Here is a 25,764-nt window from a genome sequence, read left to right on the forward strand (position 1 = left end):
CTATTTTCTCCATTTTATAGATTAGGAAACTGAGGCTCAAAGAGGTGAAGGGACACGCCCACGGTCCCACATCTCACAGAACAGGACCTTCCTCCGTGTGTCGACCCTGCGCTCCGCGTTTTGGCCCCGAGGCTCCTGGGGACTCCGAACAAGACCCTTTTTTGTGTCCTGGCAGGGATGCCCTTTGGAGAGCCGCCCAATGGCGAAGAGGCCCCGCAGAGAGAGGGCCGGGCAGGGCGGGGTGCCCCCTCCACCCTAGCTCCGCCCCCGGCAGCGCGGGAGGGGGCGTGGGGCGGGGGGCGCGCCGCGCGGGCTTCGCTGGCGGCTGCACAGAGCTCACAGTGCGGCCCGCGCTTCCCAGCGTCCGCACTCGGCCGTCCGTGCCCACCGTGCCCATCCCGCCATGGCCGCGGCCGCCCTCCTAACCCGGTCCCGGCCACTGCCCCTGCTCCTGCTGCCGCCGCTGCTGCTGCTGTTGCTGCTGCTGCTGCGCGCCGGCCGGGTGCGCGCTGACAGTAAGGTACGGCGCGGCCCTCTGATCGGGGCTCAGCTCCGCGGGGAGCCGGGCGCGAGGGGGCGCTGTGGCTAGGGTGCCGACCGAGGAGGGTGTCCGGGCCAGGAGCGGAGGACCAGGAGTGGGAGACCCGGCCGGCTCAGCAAGGAAGCCGCTGGGGCCAGGACCCAGGGAGAGGAGCGCGTGGGGGAAGAAGCGCTGAAGATGGTAGGAGTACTTGGGACCTGGGGCCTGAGGAAGGGGCTCCGGGACCCAGTCCAATGCGGGGAGAAGGTCAGCACTGAAACCCAGGGCCGGGGAGAGGGGACCCTGGGAGTTTAGAGGGGGCTCAGACAAGAGATGCAGTCCCCAGCCCAGGAAGGGGATTCCTAGGAGCGCTGGGCAGGGGCAGTCTGGAAATCCGGCTGAAGGTTTCCGCGGCAGGCTAACCAGGTGGGGTAGACCCCTGGGTAACTACTAACTACCCAGGGACTCCAGGATTTGCAACAGAGCCGGAGTCAAGGCTTTCAGTCCATGCTGGGCATCCAGAGTCCCTACCCAATAAACCTAGTGGGCTGGCCACTTGCCTGGCCTCTGGTAGTCCTGCTAGGGATCTAATGCGCCTTCTGGAGGACACCGTGTTTCCCTAAGGGACCTGAGCTTTTGTTCTCTGTTGTGGCTGAAAGGATCTGCCCTGGTGTCAAGCAGACCTGAGTTCAAATCCCACTCCATCTCTCATCTGGGTGACATTGGGCCTTTACCTCTCTGAGCCTCCATTTCCTTGCTTGTAAATATGGAAATAGTTCCCACTTCCTGCAGTTGGTGTTCTGTAGTGAGGTCATGCCTGTAAAATGTGTAGCACCACACCTGGTGCCTAGTAGGTGCCCAATAAATCATACTGTGATTAAGAAATCTTATCAGGGGAACCCAAAAGGAGGTGAGATCCAGAATGTTGAGAGAGCAAGCACTCAGAATCAGTGAGAGCAGGAACCCCTTGAGGGTGTTCTGGAAATGACCCAGGAAGGAGAAGGGGACTGGGAATGAATGAGGGGTGGGAAGAAAGTAGGGCCCTTACTCATACAGCAGGAGAGCAAAGGAGTGACTTCTTTGGTGTCTCTCTAGCCTCTTTCCTGGGTAGAAGGTGAGGCTGCACTGCCCACAAGCAAGGTAAAAGGCAAAAGCCACTAGCCACAGGTTAAGTTTATGAGCACTGGGCACTAGCAGACCCTCACCCTGAAGGTTCAGCTCAGGGTACGAAAACAAGTGAGCTGCAGTCCTGACCATGCACTCCAAAGATAAGAAGGGAATGCATATCTTTCCTATTTTACAGATGGGAAACTCCTATTTTACAGATGGGAAACTTTGTGAACCCAAAGACCTAGGTTCTGGCCCTTTGTTGTTCTTTGATCGTGTGACCTTGGGCAAGTCACTGCCTGACTCTGGGCTTCAGTTTCCCCATCTGACAAACAATCTCTGTCCAACTTCCTTTCTATGTAGGATCTCTCGGATTCCCTGACCTGGCTCAGGTAGGGGAACAGTAAGCAAAAAAAAAAAAAAAAAAAAAAAAACAAAAACAAAAAAAAACAAAACCTCCACATAACCTGATCAATGCTTTTCCCCTCCCATCTCTGGCTGGGAGGAATATTTGGTCCTGGGCATCCTCTGAGCCATGCAGAGGACTGTAGAGTTTGTGGGGGAGGGCTAACATTCAAAACAAAGCAAAGACAAAGAAAACCCAACATGTTGTTTATGTAGTGAGTCAGCCAAACACTTGCTAGGTTGGGTGTGTGTGTGTGTGTGTGTGTGTGTGTGTGTGTGTGTAGCTGTTCCAGGGCAAGCTGAGGCTGGTGGGTAGGGAGGTGCACTCTAGAGCCTGCAGGATGCAGCGCAGCCCTCCTCAGACACCTCCCACCCCACACCACTTCAGCCAGCTGGGAAAAATAAAAATCAAGTGATGGGTGAATTTACTCTGCATTCCTCAGCACAGCCGGTCTCCTGCTGGCCCTACAGAGAGAGCTGTTTTCATTATCACCCTTTCCCTCCCCCATAACCATCCTTCCTCTCCAAGCCTGTCCTATTTTGGAGAGGGGGGAGCCCTTCGAGGGCGAGCCTGGGACTTGAAGCCTATCTAGGGCCCTAAAGGGTTAAATTGCCCCCCACCTTAGGCTTCCTGGGGGAGTCCAGCCCCCCCACTCCTGCCCCCCACTCTCAGGGGTGCAGGGGCAGCTCAACCCCAGTACTCACCACAGAACTCTGTGGTCTCAGGGAGCTCCTTACTCAGGGTGTTTTAATTTATAGCAAGTGTTTATAGCAAGGTCTCTCCTAAACAGGACTTGGAATTTTCATCTAAGGAGGTGCTTTGTCCAGCATGGGAGTGGGAGAAGGGCTTCACAGATTCCCTGGCATTTCTGAGGGGCTGCCCAGCTTGGAGGGACAGACAGGTAACCACATGAAAGCCAGGCATGGCACTTGGTTCTGCTGTATGCCCTTGCAATGTGGCTGAGGATTCCCCATTGCTACTTCAGTTGCCCCATTTGTGAAGGGTGCCTCACTGCCATGCATCCAGGTGGTGACAAGGGGATGGGGGTCTTTGGTCATCCCTGTTGCTGACCAGGGGCCCAAGGACGGAGGGTAGGCCAAGGCTTGTGGGGACTGGGCCAGGAGAGCAGGAGGGGCTGGCACAGGCAGGCTGTGGTGGCGCAGGCTGGATCAGATGTTCTAGGCCAGGCTGGTCTCTGGGGGCTTCGGTGCTGTTGCGCCTCTGCTCGGGAAGTTTCTGCCTGTGGGTGTAATTGAAAACAGGCTCAGGGCAGACAAGGGATACAAATGATGTCCTCCTGTACACAAAGAGTGTGGGGCCAGGTCAGGCCCCACAAGGTCTCTACACAGGGAAATTCTTGCCCCAACATTCCTGTTGGCTGGGGCACCCAGAAGAAAGTACTGAGAAACATCCTGTGTGCCAAGCCCCACGCCCAGCACTTCAATTCAGAATCTTACACAACCCTGCGGCCAACCTCTATTTGACAGGTTGGAACACTGAGGGTCAAAAGAGCCAGGTTGAAGAGTTTGGAGAATCCTGGGGTTACAGGATTCTCGGCCTTCAGTGGGCATCCAGATGGCCTGGGGAGCCTCGGAGTCTGAGTTAAGAAGTGTGGACTCAGGCCAGGGCACCTGCATTTTCCAAGTGTATTCCAGGTCATTCCAAGGCACATCCTTCCAGTTGAAAACTCATGGAGATATAGGGAGCCATGAAGGTTTGTGGAGCAAGAGAGTAAAGATCATCAAAGGGGAGCTTCTGGAAGATTATGCTGGCAGAGAGGAGGCTGCTGTGTTCCTAGGTAGCAGTTAATGTGGTCTGAACTTGGGCTATCATCATGGAATGGAGAACCAGGGATAGAGATGGGAGGTAATTAGGATAAAGAATTGGAAGAACATGACTGATGGCTTGTCCAGTGTAAAAAGGAGGCTCAGGTATCTGGGTTGGGTGGGAGGGTAGTTGGACATAAGTTGAGGAAAGATGCTGGGTTCAGTTTTGGATGGCTTAAGTTTGGGGGTCCTATGCCATCTAGGGAGTGTCCAGCTGGCACTGGGCCCTAGGGGAGGGCTTTGAGGGGGACATGGAGACTGGCTCCCAGTGAGTCTGGGGTGGTCATGTGAAAAGAAGGAAGACTCTACCTCAAGGTAACACAATGTGAATCTGTTCATTTCTATAACATTCTAGAAGTGTAAACCCTCCTCTTCCCACTGTGGCCAGATTTATCCATCTTTCTTCAGAAAAATCTCAAGTACGCCTTCTCACCATCTCATTGGAGGATTTCCTTACAAATACCTAGGGATGTTTTTTGGTTTGTTTGTTTTATTTTGAAAGAAAGGAAAAGGGAGGGGCAGGGATTGAGAGTGAGACAGAGAAGGAGAGCGAGAGAAGGGCAAAAAGAGAAGGAGAGAGAGAATCCCAAGCAGGCTCTGCACTGTCAGTGCAGGGCCCAATGCAGGGCTGGATCCCATGAACTGTGAGATCACAACCTGAGCTGAAATCAAGAGTTGAACGCTTAACTGACTGAGACACCCAGGCACCCCCAAATACCTAGGGATGTTTTTCAGCCTGAGCCACCCACACACTTCTGGGGTCTCTGGCAGCAGGTGTGTGCTGAGTGAGGCTGTAGAAAGAGATGCGATGTGATGCAGGGACTTTGCTGCTTCACAACAGCTCCAGCCCTCGTGCCAAGGGCAGGGTGGGCCGGGTCCTATACCATCCCCTGTGACCCAACCCAGGGCCCCCTTTTCTGTCCCAGCTCAATTGTTGTTGGAGAAGCCCTTGCCTGTTGACTATGGGTGGTCATGGGAGGAACAGCAAGTAAACCAAAGTTTTAGAGTCAGGCTGTTCTTAGTGACCCTGGACAAGCCTCTAGTCTTCTCTGATGCTCAGATTTCTCCTCTGTAAGAGGGGGCTGTGATGAGAGCAAAGAGAGGTAGAAGATGACGTGCAAACATGAGGGAGGGTTGTTGGCGGCTACTTGAATAGCACGTACCCCTTAAAGAGCAGTTACTCTGTGCCAGGCTTGGTGCCAGGCGCTTTGCATGCATTTTGACTCATTTCAGCCTCAGGTCAAGCTTACGAGGCAGAGATTATTATCCTCCCCGTTTTATGGAGGAGGATGCAGAGACTCAGAGGGGTCAAGGCCATGCAGGGAAATGGAGGAGCTGGGATTTGAGTCTGGGCTTGGCTCCTCACCATGGTGCCTTGCTGCCTCCAATCAAGCACCGCCGGCCCCAGTAATCACCGAAGGGAGGGCCTTGCCTAGGTTCCTGGCAGCTGGGGCTGGGAGCAGAGGCCCTCTTCTGACTCCTGGCCGGTATCAGGGCTTTGGCCGCCCCCCTCAGGATGTAGCACCTCATCTGAGGAGACAAGGAATATTGCAATCTGATGTGGAGGCTGGTGGGGGTGGACGTTGGGATTATGAGTGGGTCCCCAGGAGGAAGCCTCTCTGGCCTGGCCACACAGAGCACATCCATATCCACCCACTGGGGAGTGGCTGGGGGTGGCTGGAGGTCCCAGCAGATCTGGGAAGGGGGCCCAGGAGTCTCGAACGGAAGGCAGGCTTAAGGCACTGGCCGAGATTTAAGGAATGTGCAGGACCCCTAGCCTGGCTGTCAGCGTTCACAGGCAGGGGAGAATTGCCCCAAAGTGCCCAGGGTACACTCTGCCCACAGAGGGCCCAGGACAAAGCTACTGGTAGCTTCCTCCTTCCCCACCCTCCTTGTCCCCCAGGGGACTGGAAGTCTACCCACACTGGGCTCTAATCCCCTTGAACAAGTCACTTGATGGCTCCAGGGCTCAGTTTCCTCATCTGTAGGACCCTCTACGAATATCTACCACTGCATATACATAGAGAAACAAGCAGGAAAACAACCCCCTTTCAGGATTATTGGTAGTAATAACAACAGCTACAGCAAACAGACTGTACTGTGGGCTCCTGGCACTGGACTGAGCATAATCCTGGCATTCCATCTCTCAGTCCTTTGTTGGGCAGACACTAGTAGTACCCTCATTTTACAGATGAGGAAACTGAGGCACAGAGAGATTAAGTAATCTACCCAAGAACACACAGCTGTAGGTGGCCCATGGTTGTTGCCTAACCACTGCCCCCACGCTTCCCCAGCACTTAGTGAGTTCTTAGTAAATGTCACCTCCGAGGTCTGTGACCCAGGATGGTCCATCCACCATCTCTCCACAAGGCAGCCCGATAATAATGATGATAATAATAATAATAATAATAATAATAATAATAACTTTTCATAATGCAGATCTGAACCTGGCTCTCCCCTGCTTAAAATCTTTCCGTGACTCCCCAGTGTTTTCAGGAAGAAACCAAGATCCCCAACCAGCTTTCAGGGCCCTCCACAAGCTGGTCTCTGCCATCCCCGGGTTCCTGCAAGTACCAGCCAAAATGATTCCCCCCTAGATCCCCAAGTGCCAGGCCATTTCTCATCTTTACATATCTGATTTGCTGTCCCTCGAATGCCCTTCTCTTCCTTAAAGATGCCCTCCAAGGGTGACCTCCTCTGAGCAGTCTTCATGGGTATCTTCCTCTGTGTTCTCAGAGCCTACTCTGCCAGCTTCTCATATAGCAGGAAAGCTCAAGAATGTATCTCAACCTATTTCTTCTGCACCTCCAGCTGTCACCCAGGGTCCAACAGAGGCCAGAGGCCCAAACAGGCGTCTGACAGCTCAGAACAGATATGGGGTGCCTTTGGCCCTTCCTCCAAGGGCACTGCGACATTCAAGGGCACTGGGGTTGGCAGGAAGCCCAAGGGAACCATAAACTGAGTCCTGGTTACTTCAGTGAGAGCTAAGTAGCCATGAGGCCTGGGGTGTTTGTTGGTTGAGCCTTGGGGAGCTGTTCCAAGAGCCTGGAGCCCAGAGTAGGCTGGCTGAGCCAAATAGGGAGTGGCCAGAAAGGCTGAGCTGCCCACCATCTCACAGCTACTAACCCAGGTTGCAGACACCACGGTCTTAGCCCTGTGCTCTACCATTTCTGCAAAATGCAGGCTTATTTATCCAACAGATATTTACAGAGCATCTTCTATAGGCTGTGCAGGCACTATTCTGTGGTATAGGAGAGAACTGAACAAAGTCCCTTTCTCTAATGGTTCCTTCAGTAGAGTAAGAAAAAAACAAACAAACACAAATATAATACTTCAGATATATATATATATATATATGTATAATATACCTAGGTATAATAAAGAAAAACAAAGCCACTAGATAAGGGGACAGAGTAAGGGGAGGTGGGTTAGTCTGGAAGGCTTCTCCGAGGAGGTGATGTGTAAGTAACATGAGGGAATAAGCCAAGGGAGTATCAGGGGAATAAGGGTTTCAGGATGAGGGTATCACATCTGCAAAGGCTGGAATGGAGTAACCCAAAGGAAGGAAAGGGTGACAAGAGGAAGGGTTGAGAAGAGGCTGTCAGTTCAAGTAGGCCTTGAAGACCATGGTAAGGACTTTGGAGGTAACTAGCCCCCCCATACACAGATATTATTGAAGGATGTGATGCACATGAAAACCGGGGTCTAGTCAGTGCCCGATAAAAGTTCTTCATATCTTTTACTATTGTGATAAAATACACATGATATTTACCATTTTAAAGTGTGCGATTCAGTGGCATTTAGTACATTCACAATGTTGTGCAACCATCACCACTACTTAGTTCCAGAACATTTTCAATTACTCCAAAAGGAAACCCCGTGCCCATTAAGCAGTCTTTCCCCATTTCCCCTCTCCCAAGTCCTGGCAACCACTAATCTGCTTTGTGTCTGTGGATCTGCCTAGCCTGGATATTAATAAACGGAGTCATACAATATGTGGCCTTTTGCGTCTGGCTTCTATCACTTAGCAGCATGTTGGCAAGGTTCATCCAAGTTGTAGCATGCATCCATACTTCATTCGGTTTTTGACTCAGTAATATTCCACTGTATAGACACACCACTTTTGTTTACCCATCAGTGGATGGACATTTGGATTGGTTCCACCTCATAAGTATTGTGAATCATGCAGCTGTGAACATTCATGCACAAGTCTTTGTTTGAATACCTGTCTTCTGTTCTTTGGGGAAGTCATCTTTAGATAATAATTCTATCTAGAAGCAGAATTATTGGGTCCTGTGGTAATTCCATGTTTTGTTTTGTTTTGTTTTGTTTTGTTTTGTTTTTAAGAGTTAAAAAAAAATTTTTTTTAGAGTAATCTCTACAACCAGTGTGGGGCTCGAACTCACAACCCTGAGATCAAGAATCACAGGCTCAACTGCGTGAGCCAGCCAGGCACCCCAAAGGCCAAGGGCACTGGATTGCACTACCTGTCCCAGGTGCCTCCTCCTGGCTCCTCCTCCCTCCTCCTTCTCCCCCCCAGCACTGGCCTTCGGCTCACCGGAGCCCCTCTTGCAGGTGTTTGGTGACATGGACCAGGTGCGAATGACCTCAGAGGGCTCTGACTGCCGCTGCAAGTGCATCATGCGGCCGCTGAGCAAGGACGCGTGCAGCCGGGTGCGCAGCGGGCGGGCACGGGTGGAGGACTTCTACACTGTGGAGACCGTGAGCTCAGGGACCGACTGCCGCTGCTCTTGCACGGCGCCACCCTCCTCACTCAACCCCTGCGAGAACGAGTGGAAGATGGAGAAGCTCAAGAAGCAGGCACCGGAGCTCCTCAAGGTAGACTTTCTGGGGCGGGGGGGGGGGGGGGGGGGGGGGGCAGGGAACGCCTCCTGGATGAGTATCTAGCGTGGGCTGTCCTTTCAGTGAAAAGTCCACACACTCTGGGTGGCTGCTGTTGTTACCCCATTTCACAGGGGAAGAAACCGAGGTTCCCTGAAGGGAAAGCCACTTCTTGCCCAATACTATTTGCCAGTAAGTGATGGAGGCGGCGTTTACACAGTTTACCCTGTGTTCTAGCAGGTGTGCACAATGCAGGCTTCTTTATGCAACAGATATTTACAGAGCACCTACCACTGGCCAGGCGGCACTGTTCTGGGGATAAAGGGGGGAACTCATCGTGCCTTGAGTAAGGGAGACAGAAAATAAGCAAACAGATATATACTTTATCACCTAGTTCAGTGTCCTATATTTTACCCAAACCAGTTCATCTGTCAGCACCTTAGAATATAGTATTTTAAATTTTAAGTTTTGTGGCATTTTATCGTTTTTAATGTAATGATACCACTTCCCATATTCAAGCACCACCTGCATACCAGATGTTGTGCTAAGCTCATTTTACACATTTTTTTTCCTCTAAATTCTTGAACCATTCTGGGAAATATGGAATCACTGTCCTCGTTTTATACTGAGGTTTGGGAAGTTAGGTGACACAAGTTATGTGTGGCCCAAGCTCTCACATAATGGCAGGTAGCTTCGGGGTCTAAACCATACTTTTATACAAATTTTATGCTTACCTCCCTCCAGCCACCTCCATAGGCAGATCAGAAAGAAGCCCCACCTCCAGGGACACCGCCCCATGCCAGGGCCTACCACCAGGACACATGGCTTGAATAGGCATGTGCAGGCTAGATCACAGTCCCCACAGCCAGCCAGGCACCTTTGTGGCATTCATAACACACCCAGCTCTGTGCTTGGTGGGGCTGGGATTTGAACGACTTCCTGCTGTATCCAAAGCATGTGTTCTAAACAACGTTACTCTCCTGTTTTCCTTTCTGTAATGGACTAGATAAACTTGCTATCTTTTGAGAGTATCTTTTTCTTTTACAATTTCTTCCAAACATATGAGTATCTATGTTGCCTTTTTTGGTATCAAGAACTGTGAAATTGACTGAGATGTTACCATACTTCTAAGATAACAAGTCAGCCTGCCCGTTTCATGGATGCTGGCAGAAGACACAAACCTCCTGGGTCAGAGACTAAGGACTTTATTACTCACAGCAGCCAGAGTATCTACATTTTCTTGAACTGATTCTTTCAGCTCCAGTTCCCATGGGGTGATACAGTGAAGACCAGATAACACCTGCACACACAGTGGGGTATTTCTCAAGAGTGGAGCCCCAAGCTTAAAAAATCCAAAACTTTTATAATGGGCACTGAACACACCTTCCCGACTCTGGAGGGAAACACTCTCTCTATGTTCCAAGATTGCTCACCATACAATAAGATGTCCTGGAACAAAGACAGGCAGCACGTCTGCATGCAAGACATGCAGAAAAAAGCAAGAGACCCGTGAAAAATGGTCTCCCACATTTGGCTAAAAATATTTTCTTTAAATTTAACTTTAGTTTTATTTTTGTAACAACTAAATGGATACCAAAACTCTCAAAGCTGGGATAGGATTGAATTTGAGGACAAGTTACCTCTTAACAACTTGTCAGTCCCCGGACTGCACTGTCTCCCTGAGGCTTCACTAGGGCTCTGCAGACTTGAGGCACTGAGGCCATAGGGACAAACCCCAACTTCTGTTCAAGCCCACTTCTCATTAACTAAATTGTAAGCATACTTTACATGAGGATACACAAAACCTTTTCATACATCCTGGTGAATTTAATCCTTGCCACAGCCCTTTGGAGAGCAAACTTATGGTCCTAGCTTTACTTGTGGAGGAATCTGAGGCCCAGAGAGGGATTGTGACTTGCTCTCAGCCAGGAGCCCATTGTTCCTTAGGTCTTTTCAGTACACAGCAGCCATGATGGTTTTCATTCAGTCTTGTAGGACCAGAGTAGGGTAGCGGTGAGATTGACCCAGTAGGTGGTATTGTAGGAGGAGGAGAGGAGGAGAAAATACTGTGTCTCATTCACACTGTAGGTGCAGGGGCAGGTACCTGAGAGGTACCCAGAAAACCCCAAGAGAGAGGTGCAGAGGCAGTATGAGACAGGGCTGAGGCCTCTCCCATTAGGCTCGGCAACTTGTCCTTCAGCAGAAGCCTGTCTATGGGAAGTCCCCCAGGAGAGGAGGTTAAGGGAAGCCCATGGAGGAGGGGAAGCAGGGCACACCCATGCTATATCCTCCCCTGTCTCTACCCCAGCCCTTTCAAGCTAAGAACTTCGGCTGTGATTTGGTCTTTGTTGCATGACTCTGAGTAGAAGGGAGAGGATTTTTAGATTCCCTTTCTTGGGGAGGTTAGTGACAGGTGCATACCTTTTACCTCTTCACTCCCTTTCCTTCTGGACATGAACTAAACATGGGCCCACCCTTGAGGAATCCCCAGTCCTATGGGGACACAGCTCCTGACTCCAACAATGTTAGTGTCATTGGTGCTGGGCCACCGGATGTCCCAGGACTGTGGGAACCCAGAAGAGGAGGTAACATTAGAGCTGGGCTTTGAGGGCTTGGTAGGAGTCCCTCAGGCAGAGAAGAAATGAGGGTATTATGGGTGAGAGCAGGTGGAGTGGATGTGGCCCAGGATGGCTCTCTGCAGTCTCTCTGCTCCAGCCCCACTAGCCACCTGTCAATTCCTCTAGCATAGGGTTTCTCAAACTATCTGTGGTGAAAGACAAATTTTTTTTTTAAAGTTATATACCCAGAAGATGCATTACTGTGCCGAAAGCGTGAACAGATTTATGGCTCTTGTTATTTATTACCAGTTTTCTTTTCTTTTTTAATTTTTTTAATGTTTTTATTTATTTTTGAGACAGAGAGAGACAGAGCATGAGCAGGGGAGGGGCAGAGAGAGAGGGAGACACAGAATCCAAAGCAGGCTCCAGGCTCTGAGCCGTCAGCACAGAGCCTGACACGGGGCTTGAACTCACGGACCGTGAGATCATGACCTGAGCTGAAGTCGGATGCTTGACCAACTGAGCCACCCAGGGGCCCCAAGACAAATTTTTAAAAAATCAGAACCAGGGTGCCTGGGTGGCTCAGTCAGTTAAGCGTCCGACTCTTGATTTTGGCTCAGGTCATGATCTCAGGGTTCATGAGTTTGAGCCCCGCATCAGTGCAGAGCCTGCTTGGGATTCTCTCTCTCTCCCTCTCTCTTTGCCCCTTCCCCACTCATGCTTTCTGAGTCTCTCAAAATAAATAAATAAACTTAAGTGGTTTTTTTTCCTCAAAAAAGGCAGCCTTTAAAATTTTTTTTAAATAAAAAAAAAACAAGAACCAATACTTTTGGAAAATGCCATAAAAATGAATTATTCGAAAAATGAAACAGAAAACAGACATGCAAAATACAAATCCAGTGTTTTACTAGTAGAGTCAACAGATTAAAAATGTCTTTGTCAAAGGGATCTGAAAGTTTGTAAAAGTCTACTCCCACTTTTTTGTCATTACCTTATCATAGATGAGTGACAAATAGCTTGGGCCAATGCTGGTCTGCAGACCACACTTCGGTAGCATGGCCCAAACACACCGTGTTTCTTCTTCCCTCCCGCTCTTTATACAAACTGTTCCCTTGGCCTGGATTGCCCTTCTCCTGCCTTCTTTGCCTAATTTGGGCTCCTCCTGCGGAGCTCAGCTCAAACAAAACTCCCTCCTGGCATACTTTACTAATCCACATCTGCTCCTAGACAAGGTTGGCGTCCTCACATTAATGATCTGGGCACCTCTCTGTTACGCTCTGTTCTTTGACAGCCTGTGAAGGACCATGAAGGCTTGTGTCTATCTTACTCATCACTGTCCTTAGTTCCTGGCCCACAGGAAACATTTGCTGAGGCCATTGAGGTTACATGGGCAGAGCATAGAGGGCTCGAATGCCAGGCTTAAGAAGTGAAAAGTCATACATGAGCACTGGGGAGCCATGACAAGCTATCTAGCAGCAGAGAGACCCACGGTCAAAGCTGTGTTTTGGAAAGCTAGTTTGGGTCACCATGAAGGCAGTAGACTGAAGCTGGGAGGATCCCCTTTAGTATCCTGGAATAGTATCACTATTGCTGGTATTCATGAAGCCCTAAGCAGCATGCCCACTCTGCAGAGCCCTGTCCAGACACTACTGCTCCTGACCACAGCCCTATTGCCTCATTTCACAGAGAAGGATGCCAAAGCACACACGAGTCTATGTGCATGGTTCTCAGACTGTGCTCCCCTGAGCCCAAGGGGTACCGAGCAACTCTTCAGGGTCTGAGCTGGGTTACAGGGGAGCAGACAAGACTCAAGGCCCAACCCCTGCTTCTGTAAGACTTTTCCACTCCCTTTTTCCATTTTAGAGATCAATGCCTACTCAAAGAAAAGATCTCTGGCTTAAAACAACTTGAACACCCCTGGGAGAGTGGGAGTAAAACTGTTTTGGAAACAGCTGGCCAGGGTCAGACAGGAGCGCTGGCTTGCTCAGACCCTGAGAAATGCTGCAGGACTCGGAGTAGGGCCATGTGAGAGGGTGGGCTGAAGAAACAGCCCTCCTCAAGAAGCCAGGGGAAACTGATTTCCAGCCAGCCCCTTGTGCCCTGGTTTCCCTGACACTCACTGGCATCTTGGCCATCTGGAAAGGTCATATCCTGATGACGTGTGATGGAGATAGGAAGGAGAGGGACATCTGCAGGGAGGAGCCCTGCGCTGGACACGGGTGACACAGAATCTGCCACTGGCCTGTTTGTTGTACAAGCTCCTCCCTTCTCTTGGCCTCTGTTTCCCCATCTGAACACAAGAAGGAATGGTAAAGCACGATAGGAGAGGGGTTTTGGTGTATATCAATCTGGGATCTGCTGCCGGCCCCACCATTTAACAACTGGGTGGCTTTGGACAAGTCACTTCACCTAAGCTTCAATTTCCTACTCTGTAAGGTGAAAATAAAAGTTTTCCAGACTTTGTCGGAGTGCCTAACTGGTTCAGTCCGTAGGGCATGTGACTCTTGACCTCAGGTCATGAGTTTGAGCCCCATGTTGGGCACAGAGATTATGAAAAGGAAGGAAGGAAGGAAGGAAGGAAGGAAGGAAAGAAGGAAGGAAGGAAAAGTTGTCCAGACCCTGTCTTTGGGTCCCAAGGTGCAGACTCTGAGGCAAGTGATTCGTGTGCTGGTGATTTATTCTGAAAAGCCCAGGAGAAGCTGGTACCAAAGTGGTAGAGGTGGAGGTGGGAAGAGAAGAAAGCCCAATAGGGTGTGGTCTCAGGCCAAGCATCAGCTTCAGCCCCAGGGGATGCTGGAGTGTGAATGACAGCCCAGTTGTCCCCCACTGGGGCTAGGGAGCTGGGCTTTTCAATGCCCATACCTGCCAGGCATTGCCTAAGGACTGCCCCGGGAGGACATACATTCCCAGGCACTTTGGGGACACAGAAGCTCTTTGAAGAGGGTCACAGATGCAGGCTGTTAAAAAGGAGGCACGTGGAAGCCAGGTATGGGCACAGGAAATAGGTAAGAGGGATCCCAGGGCATGTACATTGATCTCCAATGTCCACACACCCCATGGGGTTGTCCTGAGGACTAAGTGAAACAGCTCGTTAAAGCCCCTAACACCGTACCTGCCTTGTGATAAGAGTTCAAGAATGGAATCCACTGCTTTTCTCATTATTATTAGCAAGCTGGGTCCAATGGGTGCTGAGGCCCCATGAGGCCATTCCAAGTGGTAGAGCTCCTTTTGCACCATATGTGCCTGATCCTGTGTTCTGCCCTTACCCTAACCCTCTCACCCTTTCCTGGGCAGCTACAGTCCATGGTGGATCTCCTGGAGGGCACCTTGTACAGCATGGACCTGATGAAAGTGCACGCCTATGTCCACAAGGTGGCCTCCCAGATGAACACGCTGGAAGAGGTAAGGGCAGAGATCTACCCAGGAGCCAGGCTGGGTCAACATTGGACGCCAAGGGTAGTGTCTGAAGGGGCCTGGGCAATTCTGCCTTGACCCTGGTGGCTGTTGAAAACTGGACTCCAGCAGGCAGCTTGGAGAGGGAGATGTAGGCCTCTGGGTCCAGACTTCGGAAAAGCGGTCTGACTGGGCTCGTGGGCCTACAGGAAGCTGGTAGGCTGGGTGGAGAAACTGAGGCACTAGCTGGCTACATGAAAGGGATGTGGAGTAGGGCTGGTTGGAACTTGCAGTTGCCCTCAGTTCACCAAGACCAAGACTCATACATTACACAAGTCCAGGGCTACTTGTCACATAAAATGCCACATAAAAGTACAGGACTGGCCAAGCCCACCAGGGTAGGGCTTATTAGGACAGCATGGCGGTCCCAGTACCCACTTGCAGCAGACGCATCTTCTGGTCAAGTGCAAATGTGCTGGAGGGCTAGGCAGGTGGCCAGGACCGCCCCCTGAGGACAGCGACAGAGCTGGACAATCCTGGGGCGTCCAGGCTGCAGGTTCAAGGTTTACTGGCACACATCTCTGCTGGCACAGCCTGGCCTCCGCCTGTTTCCTGCATCCGGCCCCTGCTGGGCTGCCGGGAGCCTGGGGCCATGCAGCTGCCAGGAGCGGGTGTGGGGGCTTCCTTTCCCAGCTTCCTTTCCAGAGGGAGGGGGTACCTGGGCATCCTGTGCCCCCGGGTGAGAGATTAACCCCTTGGTCTCCCCAAAGCTGGGGTCACAGTGGCTTCAATTATCCAAAAAGTGTTTGGTGTGTATCTACCGTGTGCCAGGCCCTTGCCAGCATGGGAGTCAGGTAATGGTTGTTGGACTGCTACCGTGCGCCGGTGTTTTCTGTGCACCTCGTACATGCCAGGCTCTCCTGATGCCAGCTCCATGGTTATCCTTCTTTGGCCTTTCCTCCCGTAATCTTAGGAAATGTTAACTCACTTCGTGGAACTAGGAGCCAGGCGATCTGGAGAGTGTATCTGCTGTGGCTGGAACAAATCAGAAATGGTTTCCGTAGCCACAAAGAAATGATTTTTTAATTGTCTTCTGTTTTGCATTATCTGCGCTTTGCTTCTGTTCACTAGGCGATAACTAAAAAAAAAAAAAAAAAAAAAAAAAAAAAGCAAACAAAAAAAACCCCTTATTGCTAACTCTGAGTGGAAGTGGAGAAAACAGCCTCACTTGGGAGGAACTGGCTCCCTCTGCCCAAGGGAAAAACATCACTCATTCACTTTTTAAATAAGACATGAATGATCACATGGCCTCTGGGCAGCATGCTTTATCCACCCAGGCCTGCTGGTGCCACTGTCTGTACCCTTGGGCCCTGCTCAGGAGACGGGCAGTGAAGCTGGGGTGTCCCCTCCAGGGAGGCGGGGGGTGGGGAGTGGCTCTCAGAGGAGGCTAGAAAGACCTTGATTAAGGTCCTGCCCCACAGAGCGTCAAGGTGAACCTGAGCCGGGAGAACGAGGTGGTGAAGGAGGGCATGCGCCATCTCAGTGAGCAGCTGAAGCGCTATGAGAATCACTCGGCCATCATGATGGGCATCAAGAAGGAGCTCTCCAGCCTGGGCCTCCAGCTGCTGCAGAAGGACGCCGCCACGGTCCCAGATGCTGCCCCAGCCCCCGGCCCTGCTAGCAAGGCTCAGGTGAGTCCATGGCTCTGGTGATGGGGCCAGAAGGTGGGTGGACTTGGGAACACAGTGTGCCAAGGACCTCAGTCCCAGGAACCAGCTGGATGGGGGTTTGAGATCATAGGAGAGGGCTGAGGGTTAGCATAGCTAGAGAGTCCACGGCAGGGTTGGGGGCAGGGGTTGCTGGCATACAGCGAGCACGGTTGACAGAGGTAAGCTGGGAGCAGATGTGGGGATCCAGCCGAGGGGTCTGTTTGCTGAGACAGGTGTTTGGCGGCATCCAAGGCATTTCCATTTCCAAACTAGTGGGGACAAGGCTGTAGAGAGGACCCTCCCTGCCTGGTCCTGGGGATGGGCTGCAGCAAAACCACTTTTAGCCTCCCTTGCTGTGGCTGGACCCCTGGCTGGGTCAGGCCTGCTCGGGGGTAGATGGGCAATGCCTCGGGGAACTCTGCAGACTAACACCACTTCATCAACCCAGTCTGGAGTGGAGAATTCCTACAGCAAGTACCCAGGCGTTCCATACTCAAGCTCAGCAGAAAGTGAGCAGAGATAACAGGCAGAGCCATCCAAGACATATAACACACCTTTATGTGCATTTGAAAAAGGCCCTTCTTGGGGCGTCTGGGTGGCTCAGTTGGTTGAGCGTCCGACTCTTGGTTTCAGCTCAGGTCATGATCTCACAGTTCATGGGTTTGAGCCCCACATCGGGCTTTGTACTGACAGTGCAGAGCCTGCTTGGGATTCTCTTTCTCTCTTGTGGTCTCTCTGCCCCTCCTGCACCCTCTCTCTCTTTCTCAAAATAAATAAATTTAAAAATAAAATGAAAGAAAGAAAGAAAGAAAGAAAGAAAGAAAGAAAGAAAGAAAGAAAAAAGGAAGAGAAAGAAAGAAGGAAAGAAAGAAAGAAAGAAAAGGAAGGAAGAGAAAGAAAGAAAGAAAGAAAGAAAAAGAAAGAAAAGGAAGAGAAAGAAAGAAAGAAGAGGAAGGAAGAGAAAGAAAGAAAGAAAGAAAGAGAAAGAAAGAAAGAAAGAAAGAAAAGAAAAGGCCCCCCTCTAAGCAGACAAATTGCCAAAAAGGCTCTCCTTCTGGGCAAATAAAAAGGAGCCCCTTGTGGGTGGGCAAATTATACAGAGGCTCCCTCCTATGATAGATATACACTAGGGTGTGTGGCTTGGCAAATGGGAGTACAGGCTCAATTTCAGTGCCCTCATGCCCCTTTGGCCTGTCACCCATGTGTAGGGCACAACCGCTCCATTCTGCACAGCGGCCTTGTGTTTTGGAGTAGGGAAGAAAGGAGCCGACGTTGTGGAATCCTGACATCCTCTAAACCTGACTTCTAAAGTCTAAACCTGACTTCCTCACAGACAGGATCTCAGTTATTCTCATAACCACCCATGAGGAAGGAGCATCATTGACCATTTGGCAGATGAGGAAACGCAGAGCGAGGTCACGTGGAGAGAGGGCGGCTGCGCCAGGACTTGAACGCGCATCTGTGTGACTGGCGAGCCCATGCTCTTCCTCTCCGCCTCTTGGCCTCCTGTGCTGACACTGTGATGATGGGGCCATCTGTGTCTGCAGCCGGGACCGCCTAGTTGCTGATAAAACGTGGAGGAAGCCTGGTGCCTTAGCCCAGGGCAGGCTTCCTGCTCATTCCCGTGTCAGGTCCACAGGCGCGAACGAATGCTGTTTTGGCCACGACACGGAAGGTCTAGATACTGTACTTGCTGTATCTCCTGGAGATTCTGCCTAACAATAGGTGATGTCACAGGGCCTGTGATCTTGTGCCAAGCCAGCATCAGAGGCATTTAAAGGGAAGTGAAAATAAAATGTACAAAACGTTGGAAACTGCATGCACAAAGGGCAATGCCCTTGATGACCAACACATCCAAGTTTGCCTGAGACTGAAGGGTTTCCCAGGATGCAGGACTTACAGTGCTAAAACTGGGACAGTTCCCGGCACACTGAGATGACATTGGTCATCTTGCCTCGGAGCCTGAGAACCTCTCCCCTGCCCACTAACAAAGACCCGTGAGTGAGAGAGAGACAGGGATAGGAAGCTGACCTGGTGACCAGTTACCTCCCTAGGGAGTTGATCATTATAATCTACCCCCTGGGGGCGAGTATGCAGGTGGTTGGAAATGAGACAGGAATCTAACCTATGAGGCTGGGCTTGGGAGCTATTGCTGATTGGGGAAACCCACTTGGGGAAACCCGAGGCACACCCCAGTCATGGACTTAGCCATTCTGGGGGAAAGCTGTGACTTCACGAGCACCTGAGGCGTAGGTCCTGGAGTGGCATGACCGCTTCCAGTCCCCATAAGCTGAGCCTCCGTGCCCTCCCACAACACCTCTTCTACCTCCCCTAAGTCTGAGATTTCACTTCTCCCTCAGGACACAGCTGGAGGGAAAGGCAAAGACAACAACAAATACAGCAACATGCAGAAGAGCTTTGTAGACAGGGGCCTCCCAAAACCTCCTAAGGAGAAGCTGCTGAAGGTGGAGAAGCTGAGGAAGGAGGGTGGCAAGGGCAGATTCCCCCAGCCCACAGCCAAGCCCCGGACCCTGGCCCAGCAGCAGGCTGTGATCCGAGGCATCACCTACTACAAGGCGGGCAGGAAGGAGGTGGCCGAAGCTGTGGCTGGTGAGTTGGAGGAGGGTTGGACCCTTGGGGATTGGGGGCTTGCTGATAGATGGCACCCCAAAGATCACCTACACGGATCCAGTGTCTTCTCTAAAAACTGCCCAGATGTCACCTCCACTGGTTACCTGTTGGTGCCCTTTGTTCATCCACACAATGAGATGATACCCCTCATGGCGTTGTTGGGGATGAAATAATATAAACAATACAAAGGGCCACTCAGTTCCTTTCCAGTATCTTCAGCTGTTTCCGCTCTCACTGGACTTTTCCTTCTTCATTCAAAAAGTTGCTGAAGGTCCACCATGTACTTGCTGTATCTCCCAGAGATTCTGCCTAACGTGGACTTCACAGTCCAGTGGGAAAAAACGTGGCCAGGCAACAGCCAGAGGTGGGGTAGGGGTCCCCAGACCTGTAGCCAGGCCAGCATTCTGGGAAATGACATGGAGCCTTCTGGGCACCTCTTGTTTCCCAAGTGGCTTTGGAATGGATGGCCTCTCCAGCACCCCCACTTCTTATTTCCCCAAAGAAGAGCCCACAGACTCCTATATTTTTCCTTCGATCCACGGGGGATCACAGTGAAGGGCAACCAAGTAATTAACCAAAAACACAAGAGACCAAAGTTCCAAGAGGACCCAAATTTCTGGGCCATCCTCACTGATGTGGCTCCTGATTCTTCCTCTGAAACCCTCCCCAAATGCCTGAGGGGCATCCCAAGCCTGCTCCCCCTTCCCAGGTCCTGTTGACCACCTCCTTTTGTGAGGACCTCTGCCCACACGTCCGAGGGACCGGAAGGTAGAAATGTGAGGGACCAGTCTCCTTCAAGAGCCCCCTAAATTTGTGGTCTCTCAAGGCTCAGGGGCCTCTTCCCCAAGCCCCTGGTGCTAGCTGCTGACTGGCTCTGAGTCCTGCCAGCTCAGCCTGGCCACAGAACAGAGCCTCTGACCCCTGGCTGGGCACTGCCCAAGAACAGCTGCAAGCATCTGGCTCTGCCAGCGAGGCCCGTGGGAACAAGCCTCTTGCCCTGGCAGGCTGCCAAGGCCAGATTCCCCTGAAAGAGGGTGTGCCCCATTCCCGAGAGACTCCAGGTGCTGCCCCACAGTGGGGCCTGGCTAAACCCTATGCAAAGAGGAAGCCTGGCAGGGAGAGAAAAGGAAGAAGTCGGGTAATTGTCCTGGAGTCAAGGGGCCTCGTCCCCTGGGGGCCACACCATCACTTTTCCTTTGTCCCTGGCTTCTCGGTTTTCTGTGTACTTTCACAATGCTGTTGCACTTGATCCAGGTGAGGAAACAAGTTCAGAGAGGTGAAGAGACTGGCTCCAGGTTTCACAGTGAGTGGTGGGACGGGAACCCAGGTCAGCGGGCTGCAAAGCCTGCCTTAGACCCCTTCACAGCTCTGTCCTCTGCTATGTGGCACTGAATCTTCCTGCTTTCCCTATGCAGGCCCCATCCATCCCAGCCCAGAGAAGTGTGTGGGTCAGGGATGACCCAGACATGGCCCCACACAGGTCCCACAGGAGCAGAAAAAGTCATCCTGTTGGCAAATGCCTTACCAGCAGGGGTGGGAAAAAGGGAGGGTGGTTTCCGAGAAAGCCACGAAATGAGAGATAGGAGATGAGTGGGGGGACAGAGACAGAGACGGAGACCTGGAGTCCAGAGGTGATGGGAGGCTGGCTGCACCTGCCCCTCCCTGCTTGAAGTGGCAAATACTGGGTGAGAGGAACAGGCTGGGTTCCAGGGGAAAGGATAAGGAAAAAGTCTGCAATTTGGGAGCAAGGGTTTCTGCCTCCTGGAGTTGAATCGAGGACATGAAAGAATTGGTACAAAGTGTTTGACACTCAGGAGGGAAGGGGTCTCATATTTGGCACCTCGTACTTGCCAGGCTCTGTGCAAATGATTTGTATACGTTTTCCTCTGATCAACACAGCAGCCGCACGTGGTGAGCCTTGTGATTCTCGTTTCATAGAAGGGGAAGCTGAGGTCCACCAAGGCAGGCGACTTGGCTGAGCTCACTCAGCTGGGGTGCTCGGAGCTGGTCTGCTGACCGCAAAGCCTCCCCACCTCCCACTTTTTGAGGCCTTTTACTCCTCAGGGCCTTCCCGCTTCTCTCCGCCATGGCCCCAGAGCTGGGAGCCAGGTGGGCCTGGGGAAGACACTGGGCAGCAGCTCAGGATAGAGCACAGGGTCTTCTCCCCGCAGACAACGCCCTCAAGGGCACTTCCTGGCTGGAACAGCTGCCGCCCAGGGCCGAGGGCAGATCACCAGAGCCCAACTCAGCAGAACAAGACGAGGCTGGGCCCAGGGCCTCAGAGGGAGCGGACTTGGCCTCCGGCACCCCCGGCTCGGACCCCACCGTCACCTCCACCCTGACTCCCACCACCCGTCCCCTGCCCACCGAGCCACCTTCACGCCCAGACGTCCCCAACGCAGGTGAGTAAGCCTCGCAGGGGTCAGTAGGATAAAGCCCATGGGCCAAATCCAGCCTGCAGCCTGTTTTTGTATGGCCCTCCAGCTAAGAATGGTTTTTTACATTTTCAAAGGGTTGCAAAAAAAAAAAAGAATACAGAAGTATGTGATCTGGAAAGCCTAAAATGTTACCTATCTGATCCTTTATAGAAAGTTTGATGGACATTTACAGTGAAACAGGTAGTATTTTCAACAAATCCTTCTTAACATATCACCTAGGATCCCATCATCAAATCCAGCAATGATTTTCATATCTTAATTTTTTTTTATGTAGCTTTTTTGTAGCTTTGGCTTGTGTCTTTCGGTAGAAGTGTTTCCTATTAAATCATCGAGCCCATCTTTCTGGAGGGCCTCTTGGCTACCTGTGATAACAAGGTATTGTTAAACCCATTGCCTACTTTGGCCTGAGTGCATTCCACTTCCAGGAATCTTTCCTGAAGGGTCCATCGGCAATGTGGACAACAGCTGCAGCTTAACTGGTTCCCTCCCAGCCTATTTCCAACATCAGAAAACTGGAAATAATCTGAAGGTCTCACACCAAGGGGACTGGGGCACAGCTGTCTGGTGGCCTGGTAGAACCTTGAAATCACATCATTAAAAAGCCATTTAATGATGTGAGAAATCGCCCAGTGGAGGGAAAAAACAGGATACATAAAACTGAATCTTCAGAAGAACCACGGTTTTTTACCGTATGTCTGCATGACTGGACATGCAAAGTTAAAAAAGAAACAGAAGGAAATACAACATGTTTAAAATTTTCTTTGGATAATGACATTTTGAATCATTTTTATTTTCCTCATTCTCTTTTACTGAATGTTCTGTGTTTTCTCTGTTGATCAGACATTGCTTTGATCAGGAGGAAAGGGGGAAAAGGGCTGCGAACAAAAAGATCAGGAGGGATTTAACTATGGCCCAGATAACGCTCCCTGGGCTGCTGCTCCAGCTCGGCTCGGGGCCTGTGGGTCTGAGTATCAGACGCTGTACCCCTCACTCCCCATAGGCAGAGAGATAAGCTGTGAGGGCACCCTCCGGGCTGTGGACCCCCCCGTGAGGCACCACAGCTACGGGCGCCATGAGGGAGCCTGGATGAAGGACCCCGCCGCGAAAGATGACAGGATCTATGTCACCAACTACTACTACGGGAACAGCCTGGCAGAGTTCCGCAACCTGGAAAACTTCAAGCAAGGTTGGGGAGCCCGGAGATGGGAAGGGGGGCAGGGTGTGGGCGGCCTGAGGAGGGCCTCCTATGGAGACTGAGCCCTCTTTTGCCTGTGGTTTCCTGTGGTCCAGACTTCCCCAGCCTGGCCCAGCTCCAAATGATCGGCCACCCCAAGGAGGGGCATCTGAGGGCACCCCCTATGTGCTGGCACCGAGCCAGGAGCTGGAACACAGCAACAAACAAGAGGGATGTGGTCCTGCCCTCCTAAGTGTACCTTACTGTCAAGAGGAACAATACTTAGAGTTTCCTCTTCTTGAGCACTTATTATGTGCTAATCATCCTGTGTGCGTCAGCTCACGGTATCTTCAAAATTCTGTGAGGTGGGGGTTGTCACTCTGTTTTGCAGGTGAGCCGAGCTTAGAAGAGTTGCAAGTCTGGGCAGGGAAAGGCAGAATTTGGGTTATCAGATCTGGTGCATGATGGGGGAGGAGACACTTAGACAGGACCCACCCTCCAGAAATGCATGGCCTGATGTGAGAGGCAAACACTTAAAAGAAATAATTTCAGTGTAGTGTTTGTGGGAGAGCTCAAGGGTCAGTGGAGATCAGACTTCCCAGAGGAGGAGGCGATGCTGAGCTGAGCCCTGGAGGCAGAGCAGGGATGGCCATGCAAAAGCAAAAGGGCCAGGTATTCCACGCAGCAAAGGCCCTGTGTGGGCCAAGGCCTGGCGATGAGAGGCAGGGTGGCATAGAGGAGAGGTGGGGGAAGCAGAATGAGAGAGTAGGCTGAGGCGGCCCTCGTGAGCCACATCAAAGTTTGGGTTTATCCTGATAGCTGTGGAGTCACAGAGTATGGCCTGGAACAGCCAAAGTCCTTCCTCTGCCAGGTCAAAATTGGCCTGATCCCTGCCTCAAGTAGCTCACAGGCCGGTGTGGAGGAAGCCAATGAAAAGTGCCGAGGCAAGGATTATGGTAGGTCAGAGGAGAGGCCCTCACTCAATCCCGGGGTCTTCGTGGGAGGCTTCCTGGAGGAGGTAACGTTGGCTAAGGGCTTTGAAAGACAAGGAGGAGACCTTCCTCAGGCAGACAGGATGGGGAATGGAAGTCCAGACGAAAAGAACAGCAGGGGCAAAGACGCTGAGACAAAGCATAGAGGCTGTCTAAATCCTGGCTGCCCCATTCCATAACTGTGCAACCTTGAACCCTCTGCCCCTGTTTCCTCCTTGGCAAATGGGGGTGATAACAGTACCTCCTCGGTGGGCGCGGTGGGGTAGGATGGTTGGCCCAGCTCCAGGCCCATAGCACACTCAGTGTCCCTTGCTTGCAGGGCCACTCAAGAGCCCTGGGTGGCCTCGCCAGTCCTGGGGTGAGCGGGGAGGCTGTCTGGGAGGCTCAGGTGTGACCCTCAGCCCTCCACACACAGGCCGCTGGAGTAACATGTACAAGCTGCCCTACAACTGGATCGGCACGGGCCACGTGGTGTACCAGGGCGCCTTCTACTACAACCGCGCCTTCACCAAGAACATCATCAAGTACGACCTGAGGCAGCGCTTCGTGGCCTCCTGGGCGCTGCTGCCAGACGTGGTGTACGAGGACACCACGCCCTGGAAGTGGCGCGGCCACTCGGACATCGACTTCGCCGTGGACGAGAGCGGCCTGTGGGTCATCTACCCCGCGGCGGATGACCGCGACGAGGCCCAGCCCGAGGTGATCGTGCTGAGCCGCCTGGACCCCGGCGACCTCTCCATGCACCGCGAGACCACGTGGAAGACGCGGCTGCGGCGGAACTCCTACGGGAACTGCTTCCTGGTGTGCGGCATCCTGTACGCCGTGGACACGTACGACCAGCAGGAGGGCCAGGTGGCCTACGCCTTCGACACGCACACGGGCACCGACGCGCGCCCGCAGCTGCCCTTCCTCAACAAGCACGCCTACACCACCCAGATCGACTATAACCCCAAGGAGCGGGTGCTGTATGCCTGGGACAATGGCCACCAGCTCACCTACACCCTCCACTTCGTGGTCTGAGCATGGACCTGTGCTCACAGGAGAGGAGGGGCAGTGGGCACGGGGGCTCCCCACAGCAACTCCTGCAAGGGGCTCCATCAGCAAATATTTTGAGGGGGCCAGGTCCCGGGGCAGGTGCTGGGCATGTGGCACAGCCAGGTCAAAGCTCCCTTGGCCCCAGTGGGTTAGTAATCCCTTCCACTCACAGAGCACCCTGCCAAGATCTTCGTGTGCTCTCAATCCCACTCAGTCCTCCCACTGGCACCCTTGGAGGTAGAGATGATTCAGCCCATTTAACAGATGAGGACACTGAGGCTCAGAGAGACCGTTCCCTTGCCTAAATAGCCTCACTTTGGATCAGGCAGGCCATGCTTTACAGATGAGGAGACCTGACCACACTCCCCTACACCTCCAGGCCTCTCCCTACTCCTATAGTTTCTCTTGCTCTCTCAACTCTGTCTCCCTTCCTGAGGCCGCTCTAAACCAGAGGCCTCTGGGACCCATGCACTAGTGTTGGTTGGAGGCTCCGCTCCGTGTACCACCCCAGGCGCCCGTTCTGGCCGAACTGTTGGTGGCCCTGGGCTTCAGGCCCCTTGGCCAGTGTTCCTGCTCCTTGCCTCTAGCCACCCCCCTCCCCCGCCCCTGCCACCCCTCCTCACCGTTCTGTCCAACCACATTCCAAACCTCCATGGTCACCCAGCCACTGAGCAGAAACCACACCCCGAGGAAAAATACCAGCCCCTGTTCCAAGCTCCCCCTCCCTCTGTACTCATTTTTATTTTCTCTTATTCCGCCTCAGTGCCGTCATCTGTTTCCGCAGCAGCAGCTGAGAAGGCTGCAGGCAGCTGTCTGCCAGCCCCGACTCTACCAGGGTGGGCAGCTGGGCCAGGCCCTGAGGCTCCCTCTCCACCCAGAACGGCTGGCTTTGGCCACACACCACAGGCCATGGGACCTCTCCTCGGCCCTTCCCAGAGCCTTTGGGCCTGCGGTCCGTGTTGTCGTTTCTCTCTGGACCTTTGAACCCACAACCTGTATGCACTCAGGGATACCTCCAGGACTGCCATGAGCAAGACCCTAGACCCGAGGCTGGGGTGGTGCCGGGATGAAACAGATTCCCTCTTCCTTGTCACTCCTGACCTGATCATTTAGTGGAATGGCCCAGCAGCAGG

At 52.4% G+C, this 25,764-nt stretch overlaps 1 protein-coding gene across 2 annotated transcripts; it reads left to right on the forward strand.

The window, feature by feature from the left end:
• Positions 1–322: 322 nt before the first annotated feature.
• Positions 323–25,764, forward strand: OLFML2A (olfactomedin like 2A). Of its 2 annotated transcripts, none has more exons than XM_042913431.1 (8): positions 323–520; positions 8,435–8,698; positions 14,554–14,661; positions 16,134–16,343; positions 18,722–18,971; positions 21,164–21,394; positions 22,431–22,616; positions 24,012–25,764. In XM_042913431.1, exons 1-8 carry the CDS (start codon positions 404–406, stop codon positions 24,614–24,616), a joined length of 1,971 nt encoding a protein of 656 aa, XP_042769365.1. In that variant the 5' UTR covers positions 323–403; the 3' UTR covers positions 24,617–25,764. The 2 variants fall into 2 exon arrangements, with proteins under 2 accessions (XP_042769365.1, XP_042769366.1); XM_042913432.1 differs by lacking the exon at positions 323–520 and adding an exon at positions 636–721.

Source organism: Panthera leo, chromosome D4 (genome assembly GCF_018350215.1).
Source record: "Panthera leo isolate Ple1 chromosome D4, P.leo_Ple1_pat1.1, whole genome shotgun sequence".
Classification (NCBI taxonomy): Eukaryota; Metazoa; Chordata; class Mammalia; order Carnivora; family Felidae; genus Panthera; species Panthera leo.